At 35.1% G+C, this 25,737-nt stretch overlaps 1 protein-coding gene across 4 annotated transcripts in view; it reads right to left on the bottom strand.

Annotated features, from left to right (window-relative positions):
• FSIP1 (fibrous sheath interacting protein 1) overlaps window positions 1-25,737 on the bottom strand; it is a 78,783-nt gene that overhangs the window by 34,649 nt on the left and 18,397 nt on the right. For 2 of the 4 annotated variants that reach the window (XR_016466911.1, XM_090141201.1), the window contains exons 11-12: window positions 25,091-25,167; window positions 19,658-19,795 (exon numbers count right to left, since the gene is read on the bottom strand). The exons of 1 other annotated variant lie outside the window; for it this stretch is intronic. Coding sequence is in view for 2 of the 3 variants with exons in the window: in XM_090141201.1 (XP_089997327.1) it covers window positions 19,658-19,795; window positions 25,091-25,167 (215 nt within the window). In the remaining variant the exon portion in view is untranslated. The remainder of the gene's footprint in view (window positions 1-19,657; window positions 19,796-25,090; window positions 25,168-25,737) is intronic. One more of the 4 variants, XM_031593712.2, reaches the window with a different exon arrangement.

Below are 25,737 nucleotides of genomic sequence, written 5' to 3'. Positions count from 1 at the left end.
ACTATATGCAATCAGTATTACATTTTTCTCCCAGAAGATGTTGCCTATTTCAGTTTTCTTAACAAATCCCTGTAATGGCCTAAAACTTTCGCAGAATTGTTTAAAATTTTCATTACTTAAAAGTTTTCTCCTAAGCCTTGGCCACAGTAATTCATTGTTACTTCTCTATCGTTTTCATAATTTTTAGCAATGCAAATTACAAGTTTAATCCTAAATACACAAAACCTTCAATTATAAATTCTTCATTGAATTCATACTCCTAGCATGGATCTGCAGAATTGGGTTTTAAAATATCAATATAAGAAGCAAAAAGAGAATGACAATCTTTAGAATACAAGCCCTGCTTTCTTTCTGCACTTGAACATTCTTAAGTATATGCATAAAATTAGGATATAAATAAAACGAATATTTTACAGAGGGCTGCACTTACCTATAGATGGTAAATGCAATTACATCACAAAAATATCTGTGAAACAATCTACATTGCAGAAGTACCCAAACATACAAATACCAACTATGTGTTTCAAATAACTATTATGTTGTCAAGGAAAATAAAATGGAGAAAAAGTTCTCTATAAATATTACTATATGTCTCCCACATAAGGTACAAAAGAGAACTGAGTAACATTTATCTGAAGTATAACTCTTTGAAATCCAATAGGAATCCCCTAACAATCACCTGACTTGTTAGTGCAACAAAACCCCACTTCCTGCAATGTTTCCTTTTCTATCCAAGGCTTGCTATGCAGATATATGTCAATAAAACATAGGATGCCGAAAGCCAGAGATTAACTGTTGACAACTGAGAACCCCTTAGCTACACTATCATCCTATTTCTGCTGTTATAAACAGTAATGTAAGAGACACACTTTCATGACTTCCATGCACCATTATCTCTTCCTCAGAAACTGTGCCTAGGAGATTTCCTACTTTTTTCTATATATGAATGGCCCTAATAAATACTAGAAAGAAAGAAAGAAAATTTAAGATAAATAGAATGAAAAAAGTACTTACATCTTCAGCGTAGTAACAGATTCTATTGTTTTGTGATGCACACCTAGTTTAAAAAAAAAAAAATCAAATTGCCTTGGTGCAATCTATCTCAAAACCATGCATATCCTATTTTCTATGTTGAACAAAAATATTTATAGCATTATATAATTATAATAAATGATTTAAACAGCACGTAAGTTAGCAGATCTAGAGAAGTCCAAGACCCAAGGCCACTGTTTCCATTATTGTTAGTTTTCTATTCCAGAGTTCATTGAGAAGGCTACTCTGCTCAAATACAAAATATATATGAAGAATATTTATAAACACTTTCAAGAAAATTAATTTGATCTGGAATCTTTTCAGCCAAACAGATATTAACTCTCTATTAATAACAACAACAAAAAATAAAGCTCTAGATCCCCAAGTTTGAACACTTACAATAAACTGCTCCAAAACCCATGAATATTAGAGCTCATTAAACAATTAACTAGTTTAATTTAATTAACTGATTTAAAGATTAGTATGCATAGTTGTGTAGGACAAGGGATAATGCCTTTAAACTGAAAGAGGGTAGATTAAGATTACAAAGAAATTCTTTATTTTTTATGAAGGCAGTGAGGCACAGATAGAGGCTGCCTAAAGAAGTTGTGGATGGCTTATCCCTGGAGGCATTTGAGGCTGGGTTGGATGGGGTCCTGAGGAGCATGATGCAGTGGGTAGCAACAGTGCCCATGGCAGGGTGGTTGGAACTATATGATCTTTAAGCGACCTTCCAACCCAAGTCATTCTATGATTATCTAAATAAAACCATTTTCAAAAGAAGCAGTAATTCTGAGTGAATAATTCAGAAAGTTGTTAAAAAGTAGAAGCAGCAGGAGAATATCAGTCTTCCCCTTGTGCCCTCCCCCAAAGAGATACTCAGGATGATCTTATTTTGAATTCTATGCCACAGGTAGTATTTGATTCATTCAAGATTTAGACGGCAATACATGGTAAAGGAAATTACCACATAAATGACATTCCTCAAAACTAGATGGGCCTGAGAATGAAGAGTTGTTATTTTATCCAAGCAATAATGCTCATCCTGTATTTAAAATGCAGAATGGTATTCTGCTGAAAGGACAGCACTCTACTTCCTAGTTTTCACAAAGTTGGTAATCTCAGTCTAACAGAATATTTTACATTATTAACTGTAGTAACGAGCATAGACTGTGACTGACTTTAGCTTAGAACTGACTGAAACTTTCGCAGCTCCCTTGAATGGAGGAAGAATGAAACTGCATGAGTTTTCATATACCTTTCAGGAAAACTGATTCCCCAGCACAAACACTGGTACTCATGGGCAGCACCTGAGGATACATGCAGACTACAGGGACAATAGGCTAAATGAATTCTGTTCTCTTCCATTGTGTACTTGTTTAAGTAACAGCAAGGTCTTCTACAATCATTGTTCTTGTTAGCAAGAAAAAAAAAATGAATACAGATGCTTATTTAAGGAATCTCCCTCTCCAAACCTACCTAGCACTTCATTAATGCTCAGAGTAGACTAATATGCATAAGCAACTTTGCTCTCTTTACACAGGTGTCATGTGAAGGAACTAGAAGTAGAAATAAGTCTGGGCTTCTTGATAGAAAGAAACTTAAAATGTTGAGAGAGCATCAGCTTTCAAAAGTATGATTTCAGCACTAAAGGAAATCTAGTTTCTTTTTATTTTAATTATTGTTTAATTATTTGCAGACTGCATTTTTTTGTGCCAATGTAATGCTAGCTCACCAAGGTGAAATATGCATATTAACTACTTTAACTCATTCTACACTAGATGGCTGCGCTAGAATGATTCCAAGAACACACCTTCTATTTCATTCCACAGTCACAGGAAGTGTGATCTTAAAATAAGTTTTCTTTTGTCTCATAGGAACAAGTTAACAAGATTTTTTTTTTTCCCAGAGGAGAAACTACTGATAGTTTTCAGCTGTGGCTGACAACAGGATGTTGTGCAGATGAAGCAAAATCATTTGCAGGGGGCATTCATTTCACAGACTTGCCTAATGATTTATTAGACTGCACATCAAATGCTGCCCTCAGACAATGTTTAGCCAATTCAGCTGGACCTATCTTGTTAAAATCGCTATATTCAACATTCAGCTTCCTTTACCATAAAAGCCACAGGAATAGACAGAAGTTTTGAAATTTGCATATTACTGTTCCTATAGTATATTGCTTCTTACCTGCTTCTTCCCACTTTTAAAACTCTTCTTAAAGCCATTAGCAGTTTCATCGTATTACAGAGCTCCAAGTCATTCCCACCTTTATTTGTATAGTAGTTTCCTTTGTCACATTTGGTTACACTCAGAAAAAGAATGTAGGCTTTTTACAGCAGCAGTTTGTTTGCTTTTAGTAAAAAATGACATAGCAAATCTTACAGATGTATAAACATGAATAACGCAATCTATTTTCATGAAAACATAAATAAACTGCTTTTCTGCATGAGATTCTGATACGCCATACCCAAGTAGTATAACACTACTTAATCTAAACTTAAAGTTTACATTGTTAGTCAGTTTGTGCATCATTTGGGAGATGTTTCAAAGAAGTAACTACTAGGCACATCAGTTTGGATGAAAAATTGAAATGGTAGTATTAAGAATAAGCTGAATTGGAAATTGTTTACTTCACGCTGTGTTCTAGAAATAAAATGAGAGGAAAACATAAGTAAAGATTAAAATTGCACGTTAAGATTTGTTGTTTATTTGGAAATTTGTTTTCAGCTATTTGCACACTCAACAATTTAGAAAAGTGACCAATATTGTTCCACGTTCAAAACTGACTAAGCATCAGAGGAACAGCATTGAACTACATGCAGTAGACTTCTACATCTACCAGGAGGCACGGAGAGCTGCACTGCCATGCTCAGTTTGGTTACACCCTCTCACATACTAAGACACGAAGGGAAGCACTAATGATAATAAATAGAAAGCAAAAGCTTAGATACATCAGAGAAAGAAAAACAAGGTGTCAAGAGAACTTTCCATATAATCCAGTCTATGGAGTTAATGTAATTGGTTTTTGCAACATCATGGGTACTCAACAAATACTTGGTGCCACAGCATCAAGGTACAACGAGTATTTTACCTATATTTACAAGTATCTTTTGTAAAAGAATGATGAGTGAAGAGTAATGTATCAATAATATTTAACAGAAAAGGACAGAGGTGGAATGCAGTTTTTTGTTTGTTTGTTTGTTTTTAAAGTTTGCCAATATTCAGGCACATTTTTCCCCACAAAATGTTGCTTCCCATGTTTTTTTTTTTTTTTTTTTTTAATTACTCTATGGGATTACAGAGAGGTCAACTGTGAAAGAGCAAGTAAGATTTAGCCTAATTATTTTCTACCTGGCTAAAATCCAAGTAATAAGTAGTATAAAAAAAATGGTTTGGCTTTGTTTTATTGTATGTACTTACTTGTGAAGCAGGTTCCACAACGTATCAGATTTTAACAGTGACATATTTCTAATCACTAACGGATGTCTTTCCATATTCTCAGCACTGAGTAACTGTTTTCATCCACTGTTAACAACACACAGACTTTCCAAAGACAGCTGTTTAAGCATTTACTGAAAGGCCTACGTATCAAAACTGAGTAGTAATTTCAGCACTAAGTTTTTCAAATGACTGATCAGGCAGAGCTATATGATCACTCATATTCCTTTATAAATTCCTTAAAGATTAAGTGAGATTATGATATTTTCTAAGTGATTTAATCTCTTAAGAAAATGGAAATCCAAAACAGCCCCAAATAATTACATAATAAGACTTACTGTATAAAGCAGACAGACATACAGAAAAGTACTCTTTCAACAGTTTATCTAATTTTCTCTTCAGAAAGTTAAAAAAGACAGGATTCTCCAGAACAGAACAAGTCGTCTAACATCATCTACTATCTGTCTGGTAGACTGGAGATGCTTGTTCTCATTGTTTAACTATATCAATATGCTCACAAAGATTGTCCTAATATTTAGCAATTCAAATTCAAGCTATTAAAATAGTAGCTTATTGTTATATAGCACCTTTGTTTCTAAAAAACATTGAAGATCTGCATGACACTATGTAAACTTACTGATTAAATAAAAAAAATACTTAAATCAACAGTTCAGCAACTGGTAGCATAAGAAAGAGGGAGTAAGAAGAACAAACAACTGGCTGAGAAAGGAATACCTGACACCAAAGAGGAGCTACAGTAAGAACGGTAAAATTAGCTGAGCTGAAATTGGTCCTGATGTTGGTGTTTATTCCTACTGTACTTAAATATAATTCTGATAATATTATAAATGCTATGATTTCAATTCTGTTTCACTGTTTAACTTTCTAGTTCCATGTGAACAACACTGAAGGAAGTCCCACTCCACTAGTTAAAGAAAAACACCAAAACAAGGTTTCATTCAAAAAGCACCTTGAAAACAGAGAAGATAAGAACTTTAATTTGCAAATTTGCATATGCTAAAGGTATATTTTATAAATGTAGTAGCTTCAAATAATTTCTCTTTGGAGGTGAAAAGGTAAGCATAAAATTAAAATCTCTTATTTTACTGTCTTCCTTATTAAAAAAATCAGAACAGTTTTCCATGAAGCAGCAAACAGTTTTGTAGGTTCACCCTTTATCTAGACACAAAATACCATAGTGAAGCATTAGATAATTAGCTGCATCTTAACAATGATGGCATGAAGTCTAGTTCTTTCCATGACATCAGATCTAAAGAATAATTTATTAAAAGATCATAATGGCACCAGCTTTGTCCACATTTCACTGGGAGACTCCAGTCACGTTACTTCATGTCCACTATATCACAAATGACATACACAGTTCTCTAAAATGCTCTGACTCTGCAATTCAACACAAGGAAAACCAACCAACCAAACAAAAACACAACACAATTATGTAATGCACTATTTTTCTTCAGGAGCTTTTACTTTGCAACATTATTTTTCTGATTTTGAAAAGCATAGGTGTTCATCTTTATTTTCTTTGCCACTTTTCTCCTGTGCACTTACTTAACACATGGAAGAAAATGTCTAGCTTGTCAACACTATCTGAGTAATTTCCATTTGGACTTTTGATGTAAAAATGTAAGGCTTCACAGTGATCAGAATCAAACTGAATTAAGAACAAGAAGCAAACAAAAATAATTCCACCACGCAATTCGGTTCACTATCATAGCTAGATTTTCCAGAGTAGTTTAATCCCATTAAATCTCAAAGTAAAGCCTGTTGTGACACAAAAGAAAAGTGCAAAGCTTCCAATTTAAGGACTACTTACAAATCATTAAAGTAAGAACACATATAATTTGAAGCATTAGAATGTATGCTGAAATATAATTAGTGGCTATGAATCAAACGTGGATGGATTAAACTAATTCCTGGAATGTTATTATGGAGAGTACCTTGTGGAGAAAGAATGATCCTTCTGTTTGCACAGCAGCTAAACAGCTTCAATTTACTTTTAAATATGACTTGAATAGAGATAAAGGCCCACCATTTCAAAATGTGGCCTCCTATATAATCAGCTTGAATTATGCCTGTTTCACACTGCACTACTTGCAACCTGGTTACAGGCAGCAGGGATAAGGCTGCACTCTGCTTATTTCACTGCTTAATTTTTATGGTAATTACCACACCACAGCCAGAATGGAGAGCATCTGCCAAAACTGAAGGCCCCACAATAATAAAACTGACATGTGCTGTGATATTGTTGAAGTGCTGACTAAGAAACTTCTTTTATCTCCTCTTGAAGCTGTAAAATGGTATTCCTGTTATTACTAGCAGGGAATTTTAACAGCCTTGCATTTACAGCAATTATGTAATACATGCACGAAACAATAGAGTTTCACATCACTTAATAAATCCTTGAGCTCTCTTTGCTCCAGATTTCTCGCTGGCTGGATTTTATGGTCTGGTAGTTCTATCTGACCTTCAGAACACTGAAGTATACAAACTACAAAAGCACCAGAAAATTATTAGAAACAACTGGCTCCTCTCCATGTTGGATCTATTTAATGAAGAGAGCATGATGCGTAATCATGAAGGTTAATTAAAGATTTGCTCACTCACATCTCTCTGTAGCTAAATGTAGTTGTGAACGTCTGGCAATAAAACGAGAGATATAGACATGATTTTTCTTACCAATAATATTCTTTTATCAAACAATCCTTGCTTAAAAATAATCGTAATTCTTATAGTGTGTAATAATAATAAAAATAAATGCAATTTATCATTTAATCTTCTGTTAATTTTTATGAACATAAAAATACATAATTAACATCGGGAATTTAAATTTTCATTTTAGTTTGTTTGCCTTCTGATCTATACATTTGATACATACACATATTTATATAAACTTTTCTTTGTATTATTTTTGTGTATACATAGCATATGCAGCGTATAGAAGTATGAATGTAAATATATATAAATATTTTGTATATAAGGTATATAAGCTAGTTGTGCAACAGTCGTTACATCAAAAGATATATTCTCATGGCATAAATCCCTTCCCCTCCTCTTCTTAAAATTTATTTGACAGATATATCCCTACAAAAACAACCAATACTGCTCAATTTCAGAAACTTGACAGTAAGTCATATGGTAATGAATTCACTCATTTCAAGTTTATTATTATTATGTAAGTTCATTTTTATAAAGGTTTCTTCTCTCAATGATATCTGAAAAGTCACAGCAATTAGGTGAAATCCCTGGTGACTGGAAAAAAGGCAACATCACATCCATTTTTAAGAAGAGTACAAAGGATGAATCAGGGAACTACTGACCTGTCAGCCTCACTTCTGTGCCAGGGAAGATCATGGAGCAGATCATCCTGAAAACTAGGCTAAGGCACAAGGAAGAGAGGGAGGTGATACGGGATAACCAGCATGGCTTTAACCAAGGGGCAGATTCTGCCTGACAAACGTTGTAGCTTTTTACAATGGTGTAACTGCATCAGTGGACAAGGGAAGAACCACTGATGTAATCTATCTGGAATTCAGTAAGGCCTTTGACACATTTTGCCATAACATCCTCCTCTCTAAATTAGAAAGATATGGATTTGATGGGTGGACTGTTTGATGGATGAGGAACTGGTTATGAGATAAAACCCAGACAGTGGTGGTCAATGGCTTGATGTCCTGATGGAGATAAGTGATGAGTGGTATCCCTCAGGGGTCACCACTGGGACCAATGCTCTTTAATATCTTCATTAATGACAGCAATGTTGGGATCAGTGGAATCAAGTGTACCCTCAGTAAGTTTGCAGATGACACCAAACTGTGGGGTGCAGTCAACACACCTGAAAGATGGGATGTCATCCAGGGAGACCTAGACAGGCTCAAGACCAGGTGAACCTCATGAGATTCAACAAATCCAAGTGCAAGGTTTTGCATCTGGGCCGTGGCAACCTCTACTAGGAGCACAATCTGGGAGATGAAAGGATTGAGCACAGCCCTGCTGAAAAGGACATGGGGGTACTGCTAGATGGCAAGCTGAATATAAACCAGCAATGTGCCCTCACAGCCCAGAAAGCCAACCACGTCCTGGGCTGCATCAAAAGAAGTGTGGCCATCAAGTGGAAGGAGTTGATTCTGCCTCTCTGCTCTGTGCTTGTGAGGCCTAACCTGGAGTATTACGTACAGATGTGGACTCCTCAGTACAGAAGAGACATGGACCTGTTACAGTGCATCCAGAGGATGGCCACAAAAATGATCCAATGGGATGGAACACCTCACCTGTGAGGTCAGGCTGAGGGAGCTGGAGCTGTTCAGTCTGGAGAAGAGAAGGCTCCAGGGAGACCTGAGTGAGGGCAGCCTTTCAATATCTATGGAGGGCTATAAGAAAGTAAAAGATTCTTCAGCAGGGTCTGTTGTGAGAGGACAAAGGGAAATGGTTTCAAAGCAAAAGAGGGGAACCTTCGATTGGATACAAGGATGAAGTTTGTTTGTTTTACAATAAGGGTGTTGAGACACTGAAACAAGTTACCTAGAGACACAGTGGATGCCCTGTCCTTGAAGACATTCAAGATCAAGCAGGATGGGGCCTTGAGCAACCTGATCTAGCTGTAGATGTCCCTGTTCACTGCAGAGGAGCTCGATTAGATGATCTTTAAGGGTCCCTTCCAAGTCAAACAATTCTATGATTCAAATTAATAAAAGATATATCATTCTGAGAAAGTAACCAGAAATCATCATGGCCCTGTACTTCAAATTACTCTTACAAATATAGCCTTCCTTTGTGTATAATACCAAGAAAAATCACTTTCTTTGTTGTTTCTTTACTATTTTAAAACTTTTTAGTTGCTTACTGCTATCGCTCTGCAATAATTTCCCCACTACTGCTTTTTAGCTTTGTCCTTAAATAGTGTTAAATAGTATTAACATCTCCAAATTCTAGTAATAATGACACTGGTCAGAACTGAAATTAGATTTGATTTCCCTAATCAATTATTTTCAGTGACAAATTAATATAAGATACTGCATGAGAATGACAGTTCTAACAACAAACAACTCTCCCTTCTCAATTACACAGGTAGACCTGTTTAACATGAAAATTTCAAAAACATGCAATATTTATATACAAATGATCTTACACTAGTGTAAGAATCTTTGGAATTTTTATTTATGTGTTTGTTTGAGAGAAAGTACACTATTAAAAAGACCTGCACTGGAAAATTCTTCTTCAATAAGATGACTGTATGAAATTTAGACAGTAATATATATGGCTTCAACAAAAAGAGTGAAATCCTGTAGGCTGGTCCTCACAAAGCAGGAGATTCCTGCCCTTTCTTACTGAACTTCTGTAGTGTTCAAACCAAGAGCATCATACAGGCACAAATGACTGATCACATTTGTACATGTTAACCAGTTTTCATCTTTTTTTCAGGAACTAAGTAATACCCACCTGTGATGTTCTTGGAAATACGAGTTAAATACTCGTTTTAGGGGAAGAGCAAACACAAACAAACAGCCTCTTTAATATTCAATGCACATGCATATTTCTACCACAGAGTATTACATAACTTTGTAATCGGGCCTTATTGGAAATGAATTCGCTCAGACAAAAGTCTACAGCCTTTCAGCTCTAACCAAAGACTATCAACAGCACAGGCAGGAAAGACTGCATGCCATTGATATCAACAATCAGATCCCACCAGAAAGGGATAAGGAGCTCCCCGAAATGTCAGAAAAAGAAGAAAACTGCATGAAGAATGTGGAGGTGCTCTAACAAGTGAGTGGTCACAAAGGGCATACAAAAACAAACAAAAACAGCCTGTAAAGCCTGTGAAGATATAGTGCAAGCATTCCTGAAAGAATAATTTAAAAGTGTGTAACTTCCAACTTCGTATGTGGAAGAAATTCATATAAACCTTTTCACTCCCAAATGTAGCTACAGATTAGAAAAATAATAGTGTATCGTATAAGAAAGTAGAGGAAAATATTTCTTATAAAGTTCAGGTTAATATCTTCAGTCTTCCAATGACAACTTAGTACAATTGGCTTTTTCTAGTTACTATATGAATAGCGGAAACTAAGGTAAGACACCATTAAGCAAGCATACATCCATAAATAAGCAGTCCAGGAGAAAAAAAATAGTTACCACTATCACACAATACCATGTACCAATGTAAATTTTATAGTGTTTGTAAGCAGAATAGTCCTGAAATTGACAAATATTGAGAGGAGGAAAAATAAAAGCAAAAACTAAATTAGACAGTGGAAATGAGTCAGATAAGAACTTAAAGCCCCGCTGTTAAAAATTAAGGAGAATTGTGTGAAAGACCAGCATTTGTCACAAAGTAGGCATGCTGTACCTTTTAGGTAAATGCAATCAGTTTGCCTAATGACAATTGCATTTGCCTTTCATAATTAGTGAAGTACATGCCAAAAAAGTGAGTTCCAAACTCAATCTACTTCCCCTCTTTATGAGCAGAGACTTCAATGGCAAAGGTATAAGCAAGATTGAACAAAAACTTCACCACAGCCGCAAAGCTAAGGAAAATAAAACTCATGTTTTTTTGGTATCTTGATCAAAGATAAGACTGCTATCTCCAAAACAGTTTTACTAGTCCCTTCACACTGATCTGTTTACACATTTTGCATGAAAGTATTTCAAAATATATATAAAGAAAGTATACATAAGGCACTGTTCATAATGCTACCTTTTCTTCCAGAGGACCATTTTGCCCATCACTGGACTACAATGGGATAACCAGCATAGCTTTCTCTAAGGGCAAGTTCCTACTATCATCCTTCTAACTCAAACTGTTACCCTGAATTTTGTGTTCCCAGATGAGTATCTTAATTTCACCACAGGAGAGATTATGTCCTTCCTCCCTTTGAACTTATATAAGAGTTGGGTCATCCTCTTGAGCGAAGGAGAAATCTATAGATAAAGGTGAAACAAAATCGTTGAGGAAAGACTATTCTTTCTTATTGCAGAGGGTGAAAGCAGGCCAATAGAAGTAAGGTTTCTTTCCTATAGAGTTTAACGATACTAACCAGCAGCAAATAATGAACAATCCCTAGAGTTCCCAATAGACGTGTAACAGCAGGCAAACACCGTCTTTTCTCAAAAGGACACACTTACATGATTGAAACCTTATGCTGCAAATACGCATACATACCAGAGAAATTATTAATTGTTGTTTTAATACCACCACAGCTAGAAGCCACAGTTGTTACCCTGAACTACTGTGCAAAGTGATATATGAACACAGGAAGAGAAAGGAGAAAAAATCCCAAATATATCTGTATCCATACAAAAACTAGACATGCATCGGTACGGAATCATAGAATCACCAAGGTTGGACAAGACCTCCGAGATCATCCAGTCCAACCATCCACCTACCATCAATATTTCCAGACTAAACCATGCCCCTCAGTACAACATCTAAACATTTCTTGAACATCCCCAGGGACAGTGACTCCACCACTTCCCTGGCCAGTCCATTCCAGCACCTAAACACTATTTTGGAGAAGTTTCTCCTAACATCCAAGTTGAATCTCCCCTGGCACAACTTGAGGCTATTCCCTCTAGTCCTATCACTAGTTATGTGGGAGGTCAATCAAAAAAGAAAAAGACAAGAAAAAAACTCTACAGTCAACTATACAGAATAAAATCAGATTATATGGAATATATTGGAAAAGAGAATGGTAACAAATGTAGAGGCTTGAGGACAAAACAAAAGACTTCTTTTGTTCAAAAGCAGTTGAGAGAAGCACGGGAAAGGAGTTGCTTCTCATTTTTCTCCTACACCTTCTGATGCAAACCATTAGTACAATCTTCCTCAGTACAACTGGAAAATACATTCTGAGATGAAGAAGATCAGCACATCAAATTAATAGAGAATCTGACCATTATTTTAACACTGACTATATTTACTACAAGTCTCCCTGAGAGTATCAAATGCCAGCAATGATATCAAAGCATAACAGATATTTCTGAGTGCCTTTGATGCAAGTTCACAACATTACTAACTTTTGCTTGGATGTAATTTAACTGGCTCTAGCATTTAGTAATTATCCACACAAAATAGGAGCATCAGTAAAATTTTAACTGATTAATATTTTACTATAATTTGGTATTAAAAAGCTATTTTATAGACAACATTTGTTGAATTTTATTAAGTTAAGGTAATTTGTTTTCAAATCATCTGTAATTAACACTTCCAGCAGCTGCTTCATTCTTGCCAATAGTATTGTGGAAAAAGAACCAAAAAAGAAGAAATTTTAATGATGAGTGGAATGTTTACATTTTATTACTGCACTATTTAACTTACTACTCTCTTCATGTGTGCAGTAGCTGTTACATAAGGAACATTTAGTTTTCATGCTAATATTTTCTCCCAGGTGAAAACAATGCTACTTATTATTCTGAAAAAATCTCTTAGAATCACTTAATGAGAATGAAATCCAGTAAAATTTGAATGAATGAGTTCAGTTTGAAACTTGATGACAACTTGGGAAGCAACTCAAGCACCTGTTAGACATTTTCCAAAGGAATAATAAAACAAAATGGTACATCTCAAACTTCAGAAAAGTGGTCCTTCTTCCTTTTATTTGGTGAAACAAAACATGCATTTCTAGAATGACTTTGGGAAAAGTTCCACTTTTAGGGACAAACAAAAGCTCATTGAGAAACTAGCCTATTACATGATATTGTGTGGTTGCTCTTCATATGTTACTGCACAGCGCCACAGGAGTAGCCCAGAAAGGCTAACAATATACAGAGTAGCCCTTCTCAAAAAAAGCAATAGGTATAGCTATGGTCTTATGTTCAAAAGTTTTGGCAATGAATTACTGGAAAAATACTGTGACAGAACACCATATTACAGGATTGCAGAGTTGACAAATAGCTCTACAAATAGATGGAAGGATTTTATCATGCCCACTTCTTCCCATTAAGTGGAAAAGAGGAAGACCAGTAGAAGCCAGAAACAAATAATTCATTTCATCTGGTATTTGTCTACTACAGAGATAGGATTAGGTACACTGAATTCAGCCAGCTGCAGAGGAAAAGCTTGCATGAAATTATATAAATAACTGAGATCTGTCACTATCCTGACGCACATTACACTACAAAATGTTTTTTAAGAAATTTTCCAGCAACAAATAATAATGAATTTTATCCTGTGATTTCCTTCCTTGCAAAAATGCATTATTCTGCATCACAAAGATAAGAACCATTCCTTCTGGATTAAGATCCTGCAGGCAACATTCCTTGAAGAATGACTGACTATTAATGATATTTATTGTCTTTGTATTTTCATTCCACATCACTTACTACAATCCCTCACCTCCCTGCAAAGTTCAGTTATTCAGGAAACTTCAGATTATGTATAATTTTATTATTATATGTTATGAGAAAAGGCATGAATAATTAACAATCACATACAGAATTTGGCAACCAATTTGCCTAAACCTATGGAAAAAGAAATCTAGGCATACACAGGCATCTGATGATACTACACTTAAGACTGATCCAACCAAATTTAATTTGTGGCTTAAAAGGATTCACTAGAAATAAGCAAATTTTTTCTTTTTAAAATACCAGTTTCTCAGTTAACTAATGTTAATATGTACACAGGTGTATATGTGTATATATCTATATAATAAACTATATAATACAATATAATATAATATAGATACATAATGCATTTATAAGATATATACATATAATGTATTTGAAGGGTATTTGAATTTATATATTTAATAATTACATCAAAACAACATCTGCTGCTTGTTTTTGGCATCAAGAAATGAGCTTCCAGAGGAAGACATTTAAATTAACATCCTACACTCAGCAAAGGTGAAATTATCTTAATAGCTTGCTTGGGCACACATTTAAACCTACTATCTGCTACGAAGAAATTCAGCACCTCACCAAACATGCTACTAGATTATCACACATGGCCAACTAGTAGAAGCCCCAGTTGAAAAATACATTTATTATTCTTTCTATATAAAATTCTTTTCATTAATGCTCAGCAACACGCATTTGGCAGCTGAACATTTTTTGAAGCAGCAGTTAACAATGCAATTCACCAAACAAAGATAAGCTCAATGGTTTCCAGGAAACTGAAAGATGAAAGAATGTGGAGAGAGTCAGCCATGGTTTCAAATGAAGAACAAGTGAACTAAGGTCAAACTAAAGCCTAAAAAGAAACTCAACAAGGGCCCAGAAACCACAGTACAGACACATTTCAGTTAGACCGAAATTTCACAATGCATTTCAACAGTGCAGACAATACATTCTTTGGTATATAAATTCACTGGGGACAATTTTTATGAAGTAAAGGAGAAACTCTGATGGCAAAGCCCAAAGCTTCTTTACTGCAAGCATATACTTCAATAGATTTTCTGTAGTGTTGCTGTTTTTTGTAATGATTTCAGTCTTATCTTCCAGTCTGGCTTTGTGGACTCTGTCTTTACTGAAACCATTGAACAGTACATACAAGATAAGACGTAGTTGAGGGATCCATAAACATTATTATTTCGGAAGTCAGCATCTACTAATAGCCTGCTCCAGAAATATTATGAATATATTCTTCCTCTATGAAGGAAAGGGCAGAGTAAATCTGCAGTTGTACAAATCCACTTGAACAATTCCTTCATACTACAGTAGTGGAAGTAATGCAGCATTCTACCCCCAAGACTCTCAACATTTTGCAAAGTTACTTCTATACCTACTGCAAGTTACTCCCTAATGCATTCAATTAAATTCTGCTGTTTAATCTATCCACCAAAACAGAACACAAACAAAAATGTATTACCAGAGACTTTTTTTTTAAAATAAATCATTAAAACTCATCCCTCAGCAAATCTGTAAAAACCTGTATTTTAAAACGATAAAGCCCAATACAACCCTACATCCAGAATTAACTTCTTAATTTCGAACTTCTGACAAATTGCCTCTTCTGCTCTCACAGCATTTATTTCCAGTTTTACACAGCAAATTACAGTGGTTTAGAAAATAGCAAAGAATTTTAAATGCATGAATTTTAAACAGACAATTTAATTAGCTAAGCTATAAAATTAACTTGTTAGAAATGAGAGATTTCCCACAGTCTGTATTTTATAACATAGAAATGACATTTTCACCAGTACAGCATTCCCTAGAACCATGTCTAGGCATTCCTCTACTGACCTATAGTGAAGAGTGCCACCTATTGAATTGCAAATGTTATCTCCTGAAATAATTATTTTGGAAATATGCCAGCATCTTGCATCAGGAGTTACCATTCTATTTCATTCAATTTTCCTTAGTAATAACTGTATTTTCCAGAAATAAGGCTATACAGTATTAAGTGTGCAAAGCTAGAAAAGTAGCACCTTCTGGTATTACAGTCAACCAATTTAGAGTTCTAAATACACAGTCTAGCCAAGGAAGAATGTTCACTATGTTGAAAATTTTGAAAGTAGACTGATAACAAAATATACTATTATAACCTGATAAGTCTTGGAACAGACCCATTTATATTCAAAACATCTGAATGAGTCAGCAGTTCACTGCATTTCCCAGGCCTGTTGTAGACCAGCACAGTTCCCAGACGCACTTCCTCAGATTGTGTTTGCCTCATTGACAAGGTCAGTAGTGATAAAAAGTGATATAAAGGTCAATGACCAGGAAAAGATTACAACACACAGACTTATTTTATCTGCCTACCCATTAACCTACTGAGTATACTGAAGTTCTACATAATTCTTCTAGTTATTTGCTTCACATTTTTTAGCTACTTGTAACATAGCAGAGCAGTGCATTAAAAGAAGTTCTACTATTGTTTCAGTCTTTTGAGCAGAAAAGAGCTAAATACGTTGACTGTTGTGGCACACATGCAAATGAACGATCTCTAAAGTGATCACTGACTGCCCCTTTGTTCGATATCTTATTCCCATACGCTGCAAATATGTAAAAGGAACTGATGCCAGTAAGGATGTGTGTTAATTGGCTGTTTATTTTTCTTCAATGCAAGGATCAGAATGCACATGGTTGTATCCATGTCAGCGTTACACCTGCTAGATGTCTAATCATATCAGGTGTGCAGTTCCAGTACAGTCAGCACTAACACTGCATACATAAACAACAGCAAAAGTTCTTGCAACTGTATCTATAGCACTATCAGTAAATGAGATTATACCACTGCAGACATGCTGTTATCTGAACCCTAAAGCTTTTGATCTGCACTGGAGATTCCTTTAAGCAGGCAATAAAAGACAATGGGAATAATATTTATCCTAACTCTGACTACTGTAGAAGGTAAGCCCACTACTGAAGCCAAAGGTGGACTATATGGATTTTGGTCTGCAAAGAAGAAATTGATTTACACAATATACAGCCATTAAAAAATTACCTTTTTTCCTTTCAATGCAGTGATAATAAAAAATTACCACCTGTGAAATGTGCACAAATTCTTGTAGAATCAAAAAATCATCAGGTTAAGGAGAACATAAGGACATCTCTAGTCCAACTTCCTGCTCAAAGAGATCACTTGCTCTGAGATCACTGAAACACTCAACAGTTTACTACTTTGTCCAGTCAGGTCTGCAATATTTTTTAGGGACGTATGTCACAGCCTCTCCAGGCAACCTGCTTCCCATTCTCAATTACCCTCAGCACTAGTTTTCTTTAAATTCAATTGAAAACTCCTCATTTCAATTTATGAACAATGTTCTCTGTTCTCCCATCAAGTAAATCAGTAAAGATACTACAGCTCTGTCCTGGATGCAGTACTCCAAACAAAGTCTAAAGAGTAATGAGTAAATGAGTGTAATTGTCCCCTTAATCTTTTGACTATGCTCATGCTCACATGGTCAAATACTCTTCATACCCACAAGGCATGCTGCTGGCTCACAGGTAGTCTGTAACAATGCCAGGTCCCTTTCATCAGACTGCTCCCCAGCCAGTCAGGCTCCAGCTTATGCTGTTTTTGAGTTATTCCTCTCTACCTTTGCCCTTGATGAATTTCTTAAGGATCCTGTCAGTCCGCTCTCCAGCCTGCAGTGCAGGTTAGTGGCACTCCTACTCTCCAGTTTATCAGGTAAATCTAGTCACTGCATCACAGAAAGTAGTCAGTTTGATCAAGCATTACTTTTGGAAAATCCATGTTCCCCAACCCTAGTCACCAACTTTTCCATATGCATAGCTGTTTCATCTTAATTATAGGTACTGATACCTCTTGCTAATTGTATGGGAACTGCTGAATCACGGCCTGAACCTCTGATTGATCACCTGAGGTCATAGGAGCAGAGGTGAAGGCGATTCACCTGTGCTGCTGGAAGGCGTGGAGCCTGGCTGCACCTCTCCTACACCCATTTAAGAGCTGACTACTGGTAGGGAAGGATATTTTTTGGAGATCCCTCCTCTGGAGTTTTGCAGTGAGCTTAGGACACAGGTAAGCTTTCTATCTATTCTCTTTTTGTTATTATAATCTGCTTTACTCTCTTGATTATTTCATAATTATAGCATCTTTATATTCATTGACTGTACACTAATGTAGCAAAATATTCAGGGTATCTAGTAAAAATCCAGCTTTTTCAGGTTATTATGAACATAGGCTAGGGGAACTGAGCTTGCTCAAACTGGAGAAGAGAAGGATGAGAGGAAACTTCATTACAGCCTTCCAGTATTTAAAAGGGGATTATAAACAGGAGGTGAATCAAGTTTTTATGAGGGTAGACAGCAATAGGGCAAGGGGGACTGGTTTTAAGCACAAGGAAGGAAGGCTTAGATTGAATGTTAGGGGGAAGTTCTTTACAGAGAAACTGGTGAGGTGCTGGCACAGACCAGAGATGCTCTGTCCCTGGAGGTGTTCAAGGCCAGGTTGGATGGGGCCCTGGGCAATCTGGTCTAGTACCAGATCTAAAAGTTGGTGGCCCTACCTACAGTAGGGGGGTTGCAACTTGATGACTATTGGGATCCTTGCCAACCCAAACCATTCTATGATTCTATCCATACTAGCTTTCATATCACTTTAGTTTCTCACGCACTGCTGAACTAGTTTGTCTTCCTCACATAACACCTTCTATGGAGAGAGGGGATAAAAAGCCTTCCTATCTCAAAGCAGAAACATAACACTAAATAAAGATGTTCACAATTGAAAAGCATGCATGTGTGCCCAATTTCTGGTCACTAGTGGCAGCTCAATGTTTTTTTTTTTGAGCTTTTCATTAAAGATCTCATGTGAGTAAGACAAGCCTTCAAAGTTTTGCACAAAGGTGTATATATATATTTAAAAAAATGAAAAAACATGATTTGAAGTCTTTCATTCTCTACTCATAAAAAGATCTATAAAGGATCCACTGTACAAACAAATGCTATTGGTTTTCAGACCAAATGAGAGATGTTCCACCTTAGGGCTTCATCTAGCTTTGAATAATTTATATATTTCCTCCCTTGTTATCTTCTCTACCAATTGCTTCATTAAACAGTACACTTACGAAGTGTATGTCAAAGACGACTTAAAAAAAAAAATCATGTCCTTGAGGATTCCCCATGACTAGATTTTTTTAGTTACGCTTCCTTATTGTAACTTGAGTAATGTAATAAATTATACTCATTGAAAAGAATTTAATATACTATTTGAGTGAGGCACACAGTTCTGCAACTTTGGACTTGTCCATTTTAACTCTATGACTTGGGAATAAATAGAATTTCAGGATTTTCATATATTTTAAGTTGTATATTCCACTTTTACTCAAAGCAGTAACAAAGATGAGATGTGATGTATTTGTTCTAAAACAGTAATGATTATATTTTAACCACCATTCTCCTTGCATGCTCATATTTTAATGACTCCTGCTTCTAAGAAATTCATGCATTAAATGAAAAATGATCACAAAAATATATTAAATGAATTTAGTAGAACTAAATTGCATAATATTTTCACCAGACCAGGTCCTCCAACAACTACTGAATTATATAACCCCTAAAAAAAGGCACTATTAAACAGAAATAGGCATTTCAAATGAAAAACAACTCCCAGATAAACCAAGTTTGACTTTTTGTATGTGTATTTCCCCAGGAACTCTTTCAGGAATTTACAAAAGGTTTCAAAATTGGATTTTGTTGTGAAGGTATAAGGTATGATAAATTCCAAAGTTTTCAAGCTGAAAAAAAAAAAAAAACTTACAAAATTTCTCTCTAAAGATTTCAGCTGATGATCTATTTCTTTCAGACGGTTTTGTTGATCACGATATTCTTTATTGTCTCGTAGAACCTTTTCACCTGGAACTACTTCTAGGTTTCTGTTTGCATAAACCAGAGACTCCTGAGAAGAAGAACACGCAGAAATTAAATTTTTTTGCTTCAAAGCCTGAAGAATGTTCATTTGATTTACATCAGCAAAATGTGGAAATCTACAGAATAATGTGTAAGTTTCAAATTTGGCAAATGCATAACTTCTATGTATATTTTCAAATCCAATAGCTAAATGTTAGGCTGATCTTAATTCAGTAAAAAGCCGCCTTCACATTCAAAGAGGAATTTCTTTGCTTAAATTCTATGAGAAACAAAGACACATTGAAGTAGAGGTTCAAAAGCTTGCTCCCTGTCAATGATACTAGGACCAGAATTAGGCCATTACTGACAACTCTCAGAAGAGAATGAAAGAATCAAAATTGAAATAGGCCTTGTTTCCTGGACATCATGGTAAATTAAAAAAATCCTTTGAGTTCAAGTGCAAGTTAGATGTACTACTGTCATTATACTCTTGGGTTACACATTCTCATATCCTACAGTAGTTTTGGATCAGATTTTGCAATTAACAATACTGAATATATCAGAAGTTCAACGTAGTACTATTACATGCAAGAACAGAATAGAATTCAGATTATTAAGAATGACAACTATTTGACAAAAACAAATGGCAAAGTTACATTGTTTGGGGAAAAAAAGCTGAGCTTTCTGTTGCAAATCAAGGATCCAATACAAGAATCCAAGTAAGTCAAATAATAAAAACTGTTAGTCAATTCAATCCAAAGGAACGTGAGCAATCATTTACAAAAAACCATACTTTTCATTCCTCTTTTTCTTTTTCCAGAAGCAGTTTAATAACCACATGAGGAAAACAATTATAGTGTGTCTAATTGGAAAGGAAAATCAACTTCGTAATTTCTCAGCTGCAACATATAAAAAAATTGTAAGTATCTGAAGACATTTCTTCTGAACATAAAAAATCATGAGCTCTCAGACTTAAAATAAATGTGCCTGAAAATAAAACTAACACAGTGCAATCTTTATTGAGTATTCAAATCAGGGACAGTTGGCTGTACCACAATCCTAGATTTTTCCTGTAACAGACATAGATACAAGCAGCACCTGATAGTGACTCGAATTTCTCTAAACAGAGCTCAAGTTTAATGTGGACCACCTAAAGCCAAATTTCATTAATAATGAGTGTTTATAAAGTTTGGCTTCTCTATAGAAAGAGATTAATTAAACTTGATGCCCAATTGCAAGAAAACTACATGACAAAACATAAAACAGAGGACTTACTTATTTAAACTTGTGTTAATTAATATATGAAACAAGGATAGGATCTTTATAACTGCAGCATAAACACAAAGCCAGCAAAGGAGCCCAAAACAAACACTCAGTTTCCCTCTAGTAAGGAAGATTGCTTTTGTATTACTTTATTCTTCCAGGGATTTTAATACGAGTGAAATAATTCTTCAAACCACTGGGGATGAAGGGGAGGATGGAAGCTAATAACTAGAGAAAAACATAAAGCTGGAAAGCCTTGCACTATTTTTCTGAAATTTCTTTATCTCTCAAGGTCAGAGTAAAAAATTATTTATAGAATGCAGTTGAAGAAAATACAACACTAATAAAATACGCTTTTCCCTGCAGTTTCAGTGAAGGAATGCGAAGGAAAGATGGGGATGACACACATTGATAGTGTAAAATTAACTAAAAATTATTCCAAATTTTTGAGAACATTTTCACTGAATTTCATTCTGAAAATGCAATTTTTACAGCATATTCATTATTCATCATTGAAAAGTAAGCCTTTGTTAATAACAAACTATTTTTACAGTGATTTTGATGAAGTCTTCAGAAATTCATAACGAACAAGAAGTATAGGAGAGGCTGTTTCCAACACTAGCCTATCTCCAGCAAGACCTTACAAGGGATACGTACAGACTGAAATAGAAACAGTAAATCTATAGCGATAATTTCTTAATGTTCTATCTCAGACTAAAACAACCATGACAAAGACTATACTCTGACACAGAGCAGTCTTTGAAAGACCTCTGTTGTATAAATGTGTTCACTCATTTTGAACAATACATACTTTTCCATCCACACTGGCTTCTGGAAGACTCATAGTTGTCAGAAAAACATTTCAGTTGTTTGAATCTGTCACCCTGGTTTCTTTTGATTCTTCCAGTTCTTATCTAATCTTCCATTAGATAAGATGGTAAATAACTGTCAGTATTTACTCTCTCTGACAAGTATAATTTTGTATACTTCAATCACACTTCCTCTTATTCATTTTTCCAAACTGAAGAATGTTGCTAAGTCAGTCCTTGTATAGAAGCCATTCCACACTTCTGAACATTCTAGTAGCCAGATCTCTATTTCTTCTAATCTGGTTAAGAGATCTGAGGGCCTCATGGAGCAATTATCAAGCTACATTGTGCACGACAGATTTGTACAGTAGTACAATGATTTTTTGTTTTACTATATTCTTTTCATAATTGTTCTTAATCAGCTCATATCTTACACTGCAGAGGGTTAAACTGCTGCTTCCACAGAAGCAGATCTTACAGTCTCGTTTACCTCGTCCCTGAGTAGTAACTGATCAGAACTTGCACTACATGAGCAAAGTCTATACAGCTTTTCTCTACTCACTCATTTTTTTTATTTTTTTTCTGAAGGTATCTGGATGAAAGGAAGCACTATATCACAAAAAATATTTTGCTATCAATGTTTCAAATGCTTCAGAAATGTTATGTTTTTCTTCATTAGAGATTAAGATCTATAAACCTACTAAGATGATGTAGAAAATAAAAAGTATTACACACAGCAACTGCTAAAGCCATAGTATAATGACCATAGCATAAACAGAAATATCCAGTATTTAAATGGCTAAATTTATGTTTTGGATTTCCTTTTCTCCAAAATTCTCAAAATTAAAAGCAAAAGTAAAAAGCCACCTAATGAAATCTACTGGCAGCATGGAATCTTTTTGAGTCACAAAACAGACTGACATGTTTACCTTTTACCTGCTTCTAAATATGCCTTGAAGAAGAGAGAGCTTTAAAAGTCATCTGTTTTGATGAAGAGGAGGCATGGAATGCAGGCTATAATGCATGTCATTAATGAAAATATCAGTGTGAGGTCAGAATTTTCCATTCTATTGACTAATTATTTGAACTGCTGACTATAGTTTGGTATAGTAATTGAAAAACAGAATTATTTCTCTGACAAAAGGAAGCCAAAATGAAAGAACTCATCAAGACTGCAAAAACATAGAAGTAATTATCTTCATAAGGTAAAAATGAACAGATCTTGAATCATAGCCTCCATTTCATTTTATTTTCAGGTAGTTTTCCAGTTGTTCAAGTTGGTAACTGTATTCCTCATACTCAATCTTATGCTTCATATTCTTTCATCCCACCATTTTCCTGTCTCTTCTAGGATTATATTCAATTTAATTTGCTCTTCCAAAAAACACTGAGTAAGGCAAAAGCATTTTTTAAAATTTTTAATTAAGTTGGCACCAAAACAAAGAAATGTTTCAGAGAGAAATTAAGTTCTGATGAGAAACATTTCCATGTAAAAGAAAACATTAGTCATGGAAAAGCATTCTGAATCCAGCTGTTCTGATTGCACAAAAAGATGAATCTGTATGCTTCTCTCTAACAGCTCAGCTATGGTACTGTACAATAATTAAATCCAGTTGTTAAAGATTTCAGAGTTGGAGAATATTTCCTATATCCTGCCAATGCATCTATAAGCAGCAGGAAGCTTCTCTCCCACTGAGCCAATGGTGATTAAGTGCTTGCTCTTTGAAAGTTATATCTAATGAAATTCTTGGAAGAAAAGAATGTGCTTCTTTATGATATGCAACACTTAAGTTAATTTCATTTCAATTACTTCTAAAATTCTAAACAAAAACATAAGTAGATGGTTACACGTTATTATATTTTTCCCAATATTCCCCATCACTAGTACATTATATTCTACTTAACCACAGCAGATGAAAATTCCACCTCATGGAAATCAGAAGGAATTTCAGCATAGACTTATAGAAGAGTGATGCCACTGATATCAGTTTCTTCTTTTCCAAATGAGACTTATTTCCTGTAACAACTCTAGACGTGTTCAGAAAAAGTTTTCAGCAGTACTTAAGTACAAAAAGATATCAAATCAGAGATGAAAAAGGCACTCTCATATAGGCCCTGCTGAAGGTTAAAAAAAAAGACACACAGAACTAAACAAAAATGCACTTCATCTTTAAGATAACATACACAAAAGACAATTTAACTATCTAGATGACATCTAGACAGCTGCAAAGTAAAACAAAAATGCCAGGTTCAAGAGAAGAGTTAGCATGATAATGGGTATTGTGAATATCATACTTGCACCAGCCTCCAAAAGACATACACAACAAAGAATTCTCATTTTTCCTATGGCCCGTCTTCTTTTAGATATCAGAACTGATGCTTTAAGATTTGAAGGTTAAAAAAAAAAACATGAAAACTTCTAGTTTATAACAATATTAGAGGATATCAATCACGATAATCACAGCTGTTTCACAAAGACCATGAGCACTAAATGAGTTTAGAACATGTAAAAAAATATGCCTTTTGACAGAAAGCTCTCCAGGTTCAAGGTAGTTGCTAATTTCTTAGCTACTGATGCATGTTACTTCCTGCCTTTTGAAAAAGCAACTGTTAAAGGGACTTGGAAAAAAAAAGATGTTTGGAATGAATTTACATAAGCAAACCCAGAACTGGACCTGCCGTTACTGTTCCACATATGTACTGAAGTGACGGTATCAAGGTACAAATAACCACAGTCAAGAATGTAGAACCAGAAGATCCAGTACAAAGCTTCCACACTAAGCAGCCATGTTTCTGAAAGCTGACATTGCTATTTTCTCCTCCACTTACCTTCAAAAATGTTAGCAGTTGAAATTATATGTAGATGTATACAAACCCAGTCATGTCACTGTGCCAGATACAATCAACCTATTAAATTAGGCATCATGAAGAACTCAGGATTGACTTTTCTAATGTGATGTTGGCAATGAAACTATGGCACCCAATTCTCTCCAGAGAGCAACAGCTGTGAAGATGCAGAGAAGCAGTAATACAAGTGTCTAAGGAATTTTGGTGTGAGCTGGAAAGGCATAAAGTCATGATACTTATGGAATTAGACAACTGCAGACTGCTGTTTTGGATTTATGCAATTAGCATCCTTCTAAATCCAGTTTTAAATAGCTATAGTACCTGTCAACTTCAACTTATGTTTCTTCTGTTTAATTTCTTCTCAAACTTACAAATCCATCTATAAGTAGTTCTGTTATTTGGTAACTTTCATTAAAATGACTCACATGTTGTAGTTTATCTGAACAGCAACAGTAGACAAACAGAATTTTGTTTCCCAATTCTACAGTGTGTAAAAAAACTTCTGCAAAACAAAGTTGAAAGATAACTGCTTTTTACCAAGTATGGGTAATTTAAGAAATTAACTGCCTTGTTTTGGTTGTTAATTCTGATACTGTTCAAAAAGGTAGTGTACTCTTTTCAAGAAGTATATACATAAGTGCAAGTTTCTCTAATGAAATACTTCAGAGTTTGAAATAAACAAAAGAATGCAATAACGACCACTCTGAACAAACGTTCCCAAACAAAGAACTCATTATCACAAGCAGTATCACCAATTTCAAGGTGCTGCCTCTTATCTATCACCAAGCACAAGATCCAGCAGTCTTTGTCAGGTCCGTGAATCTGACGCAACCACGGTAACAAATTTGCGTGAGTGATTAACCACTAGAGGGAGTTGCTGTTTCATACATTAAATGCGAGGAGGAAAATTATCAGCTTCAAATTATGGCTCCTCTAGAACTTATAACAACATAAAATACTGCTTCAGGTCAAATAACACCTAAATAAGGTCCACAAGTAAGTCAATACAAAACTGACATTAAAATGTTAAAATTTTGTTTGTTCTGGCTATGAACTGTACATTTTACTGAAG

This window comes from Phasianus colchicus, chromosome 5, assembly GCF_987193195.1.
Source record: "Phasianus colchicus chromosome 5, bPhaCol1.hap1.1, whole genome shotgun sequence".
NCBI classification, from domain to species: domain Eukaryota; kingdom Metazoa; phylum Chordata; class Aves; order Galliformes; family Phasianidae; genus Phasianus; species Phasianus colchicus.
The sequence above is the reverse complement of the archived record's forward strand: the minus strand, read 5'-3'. Positions and strand labels throughout refer to the sequence as shown.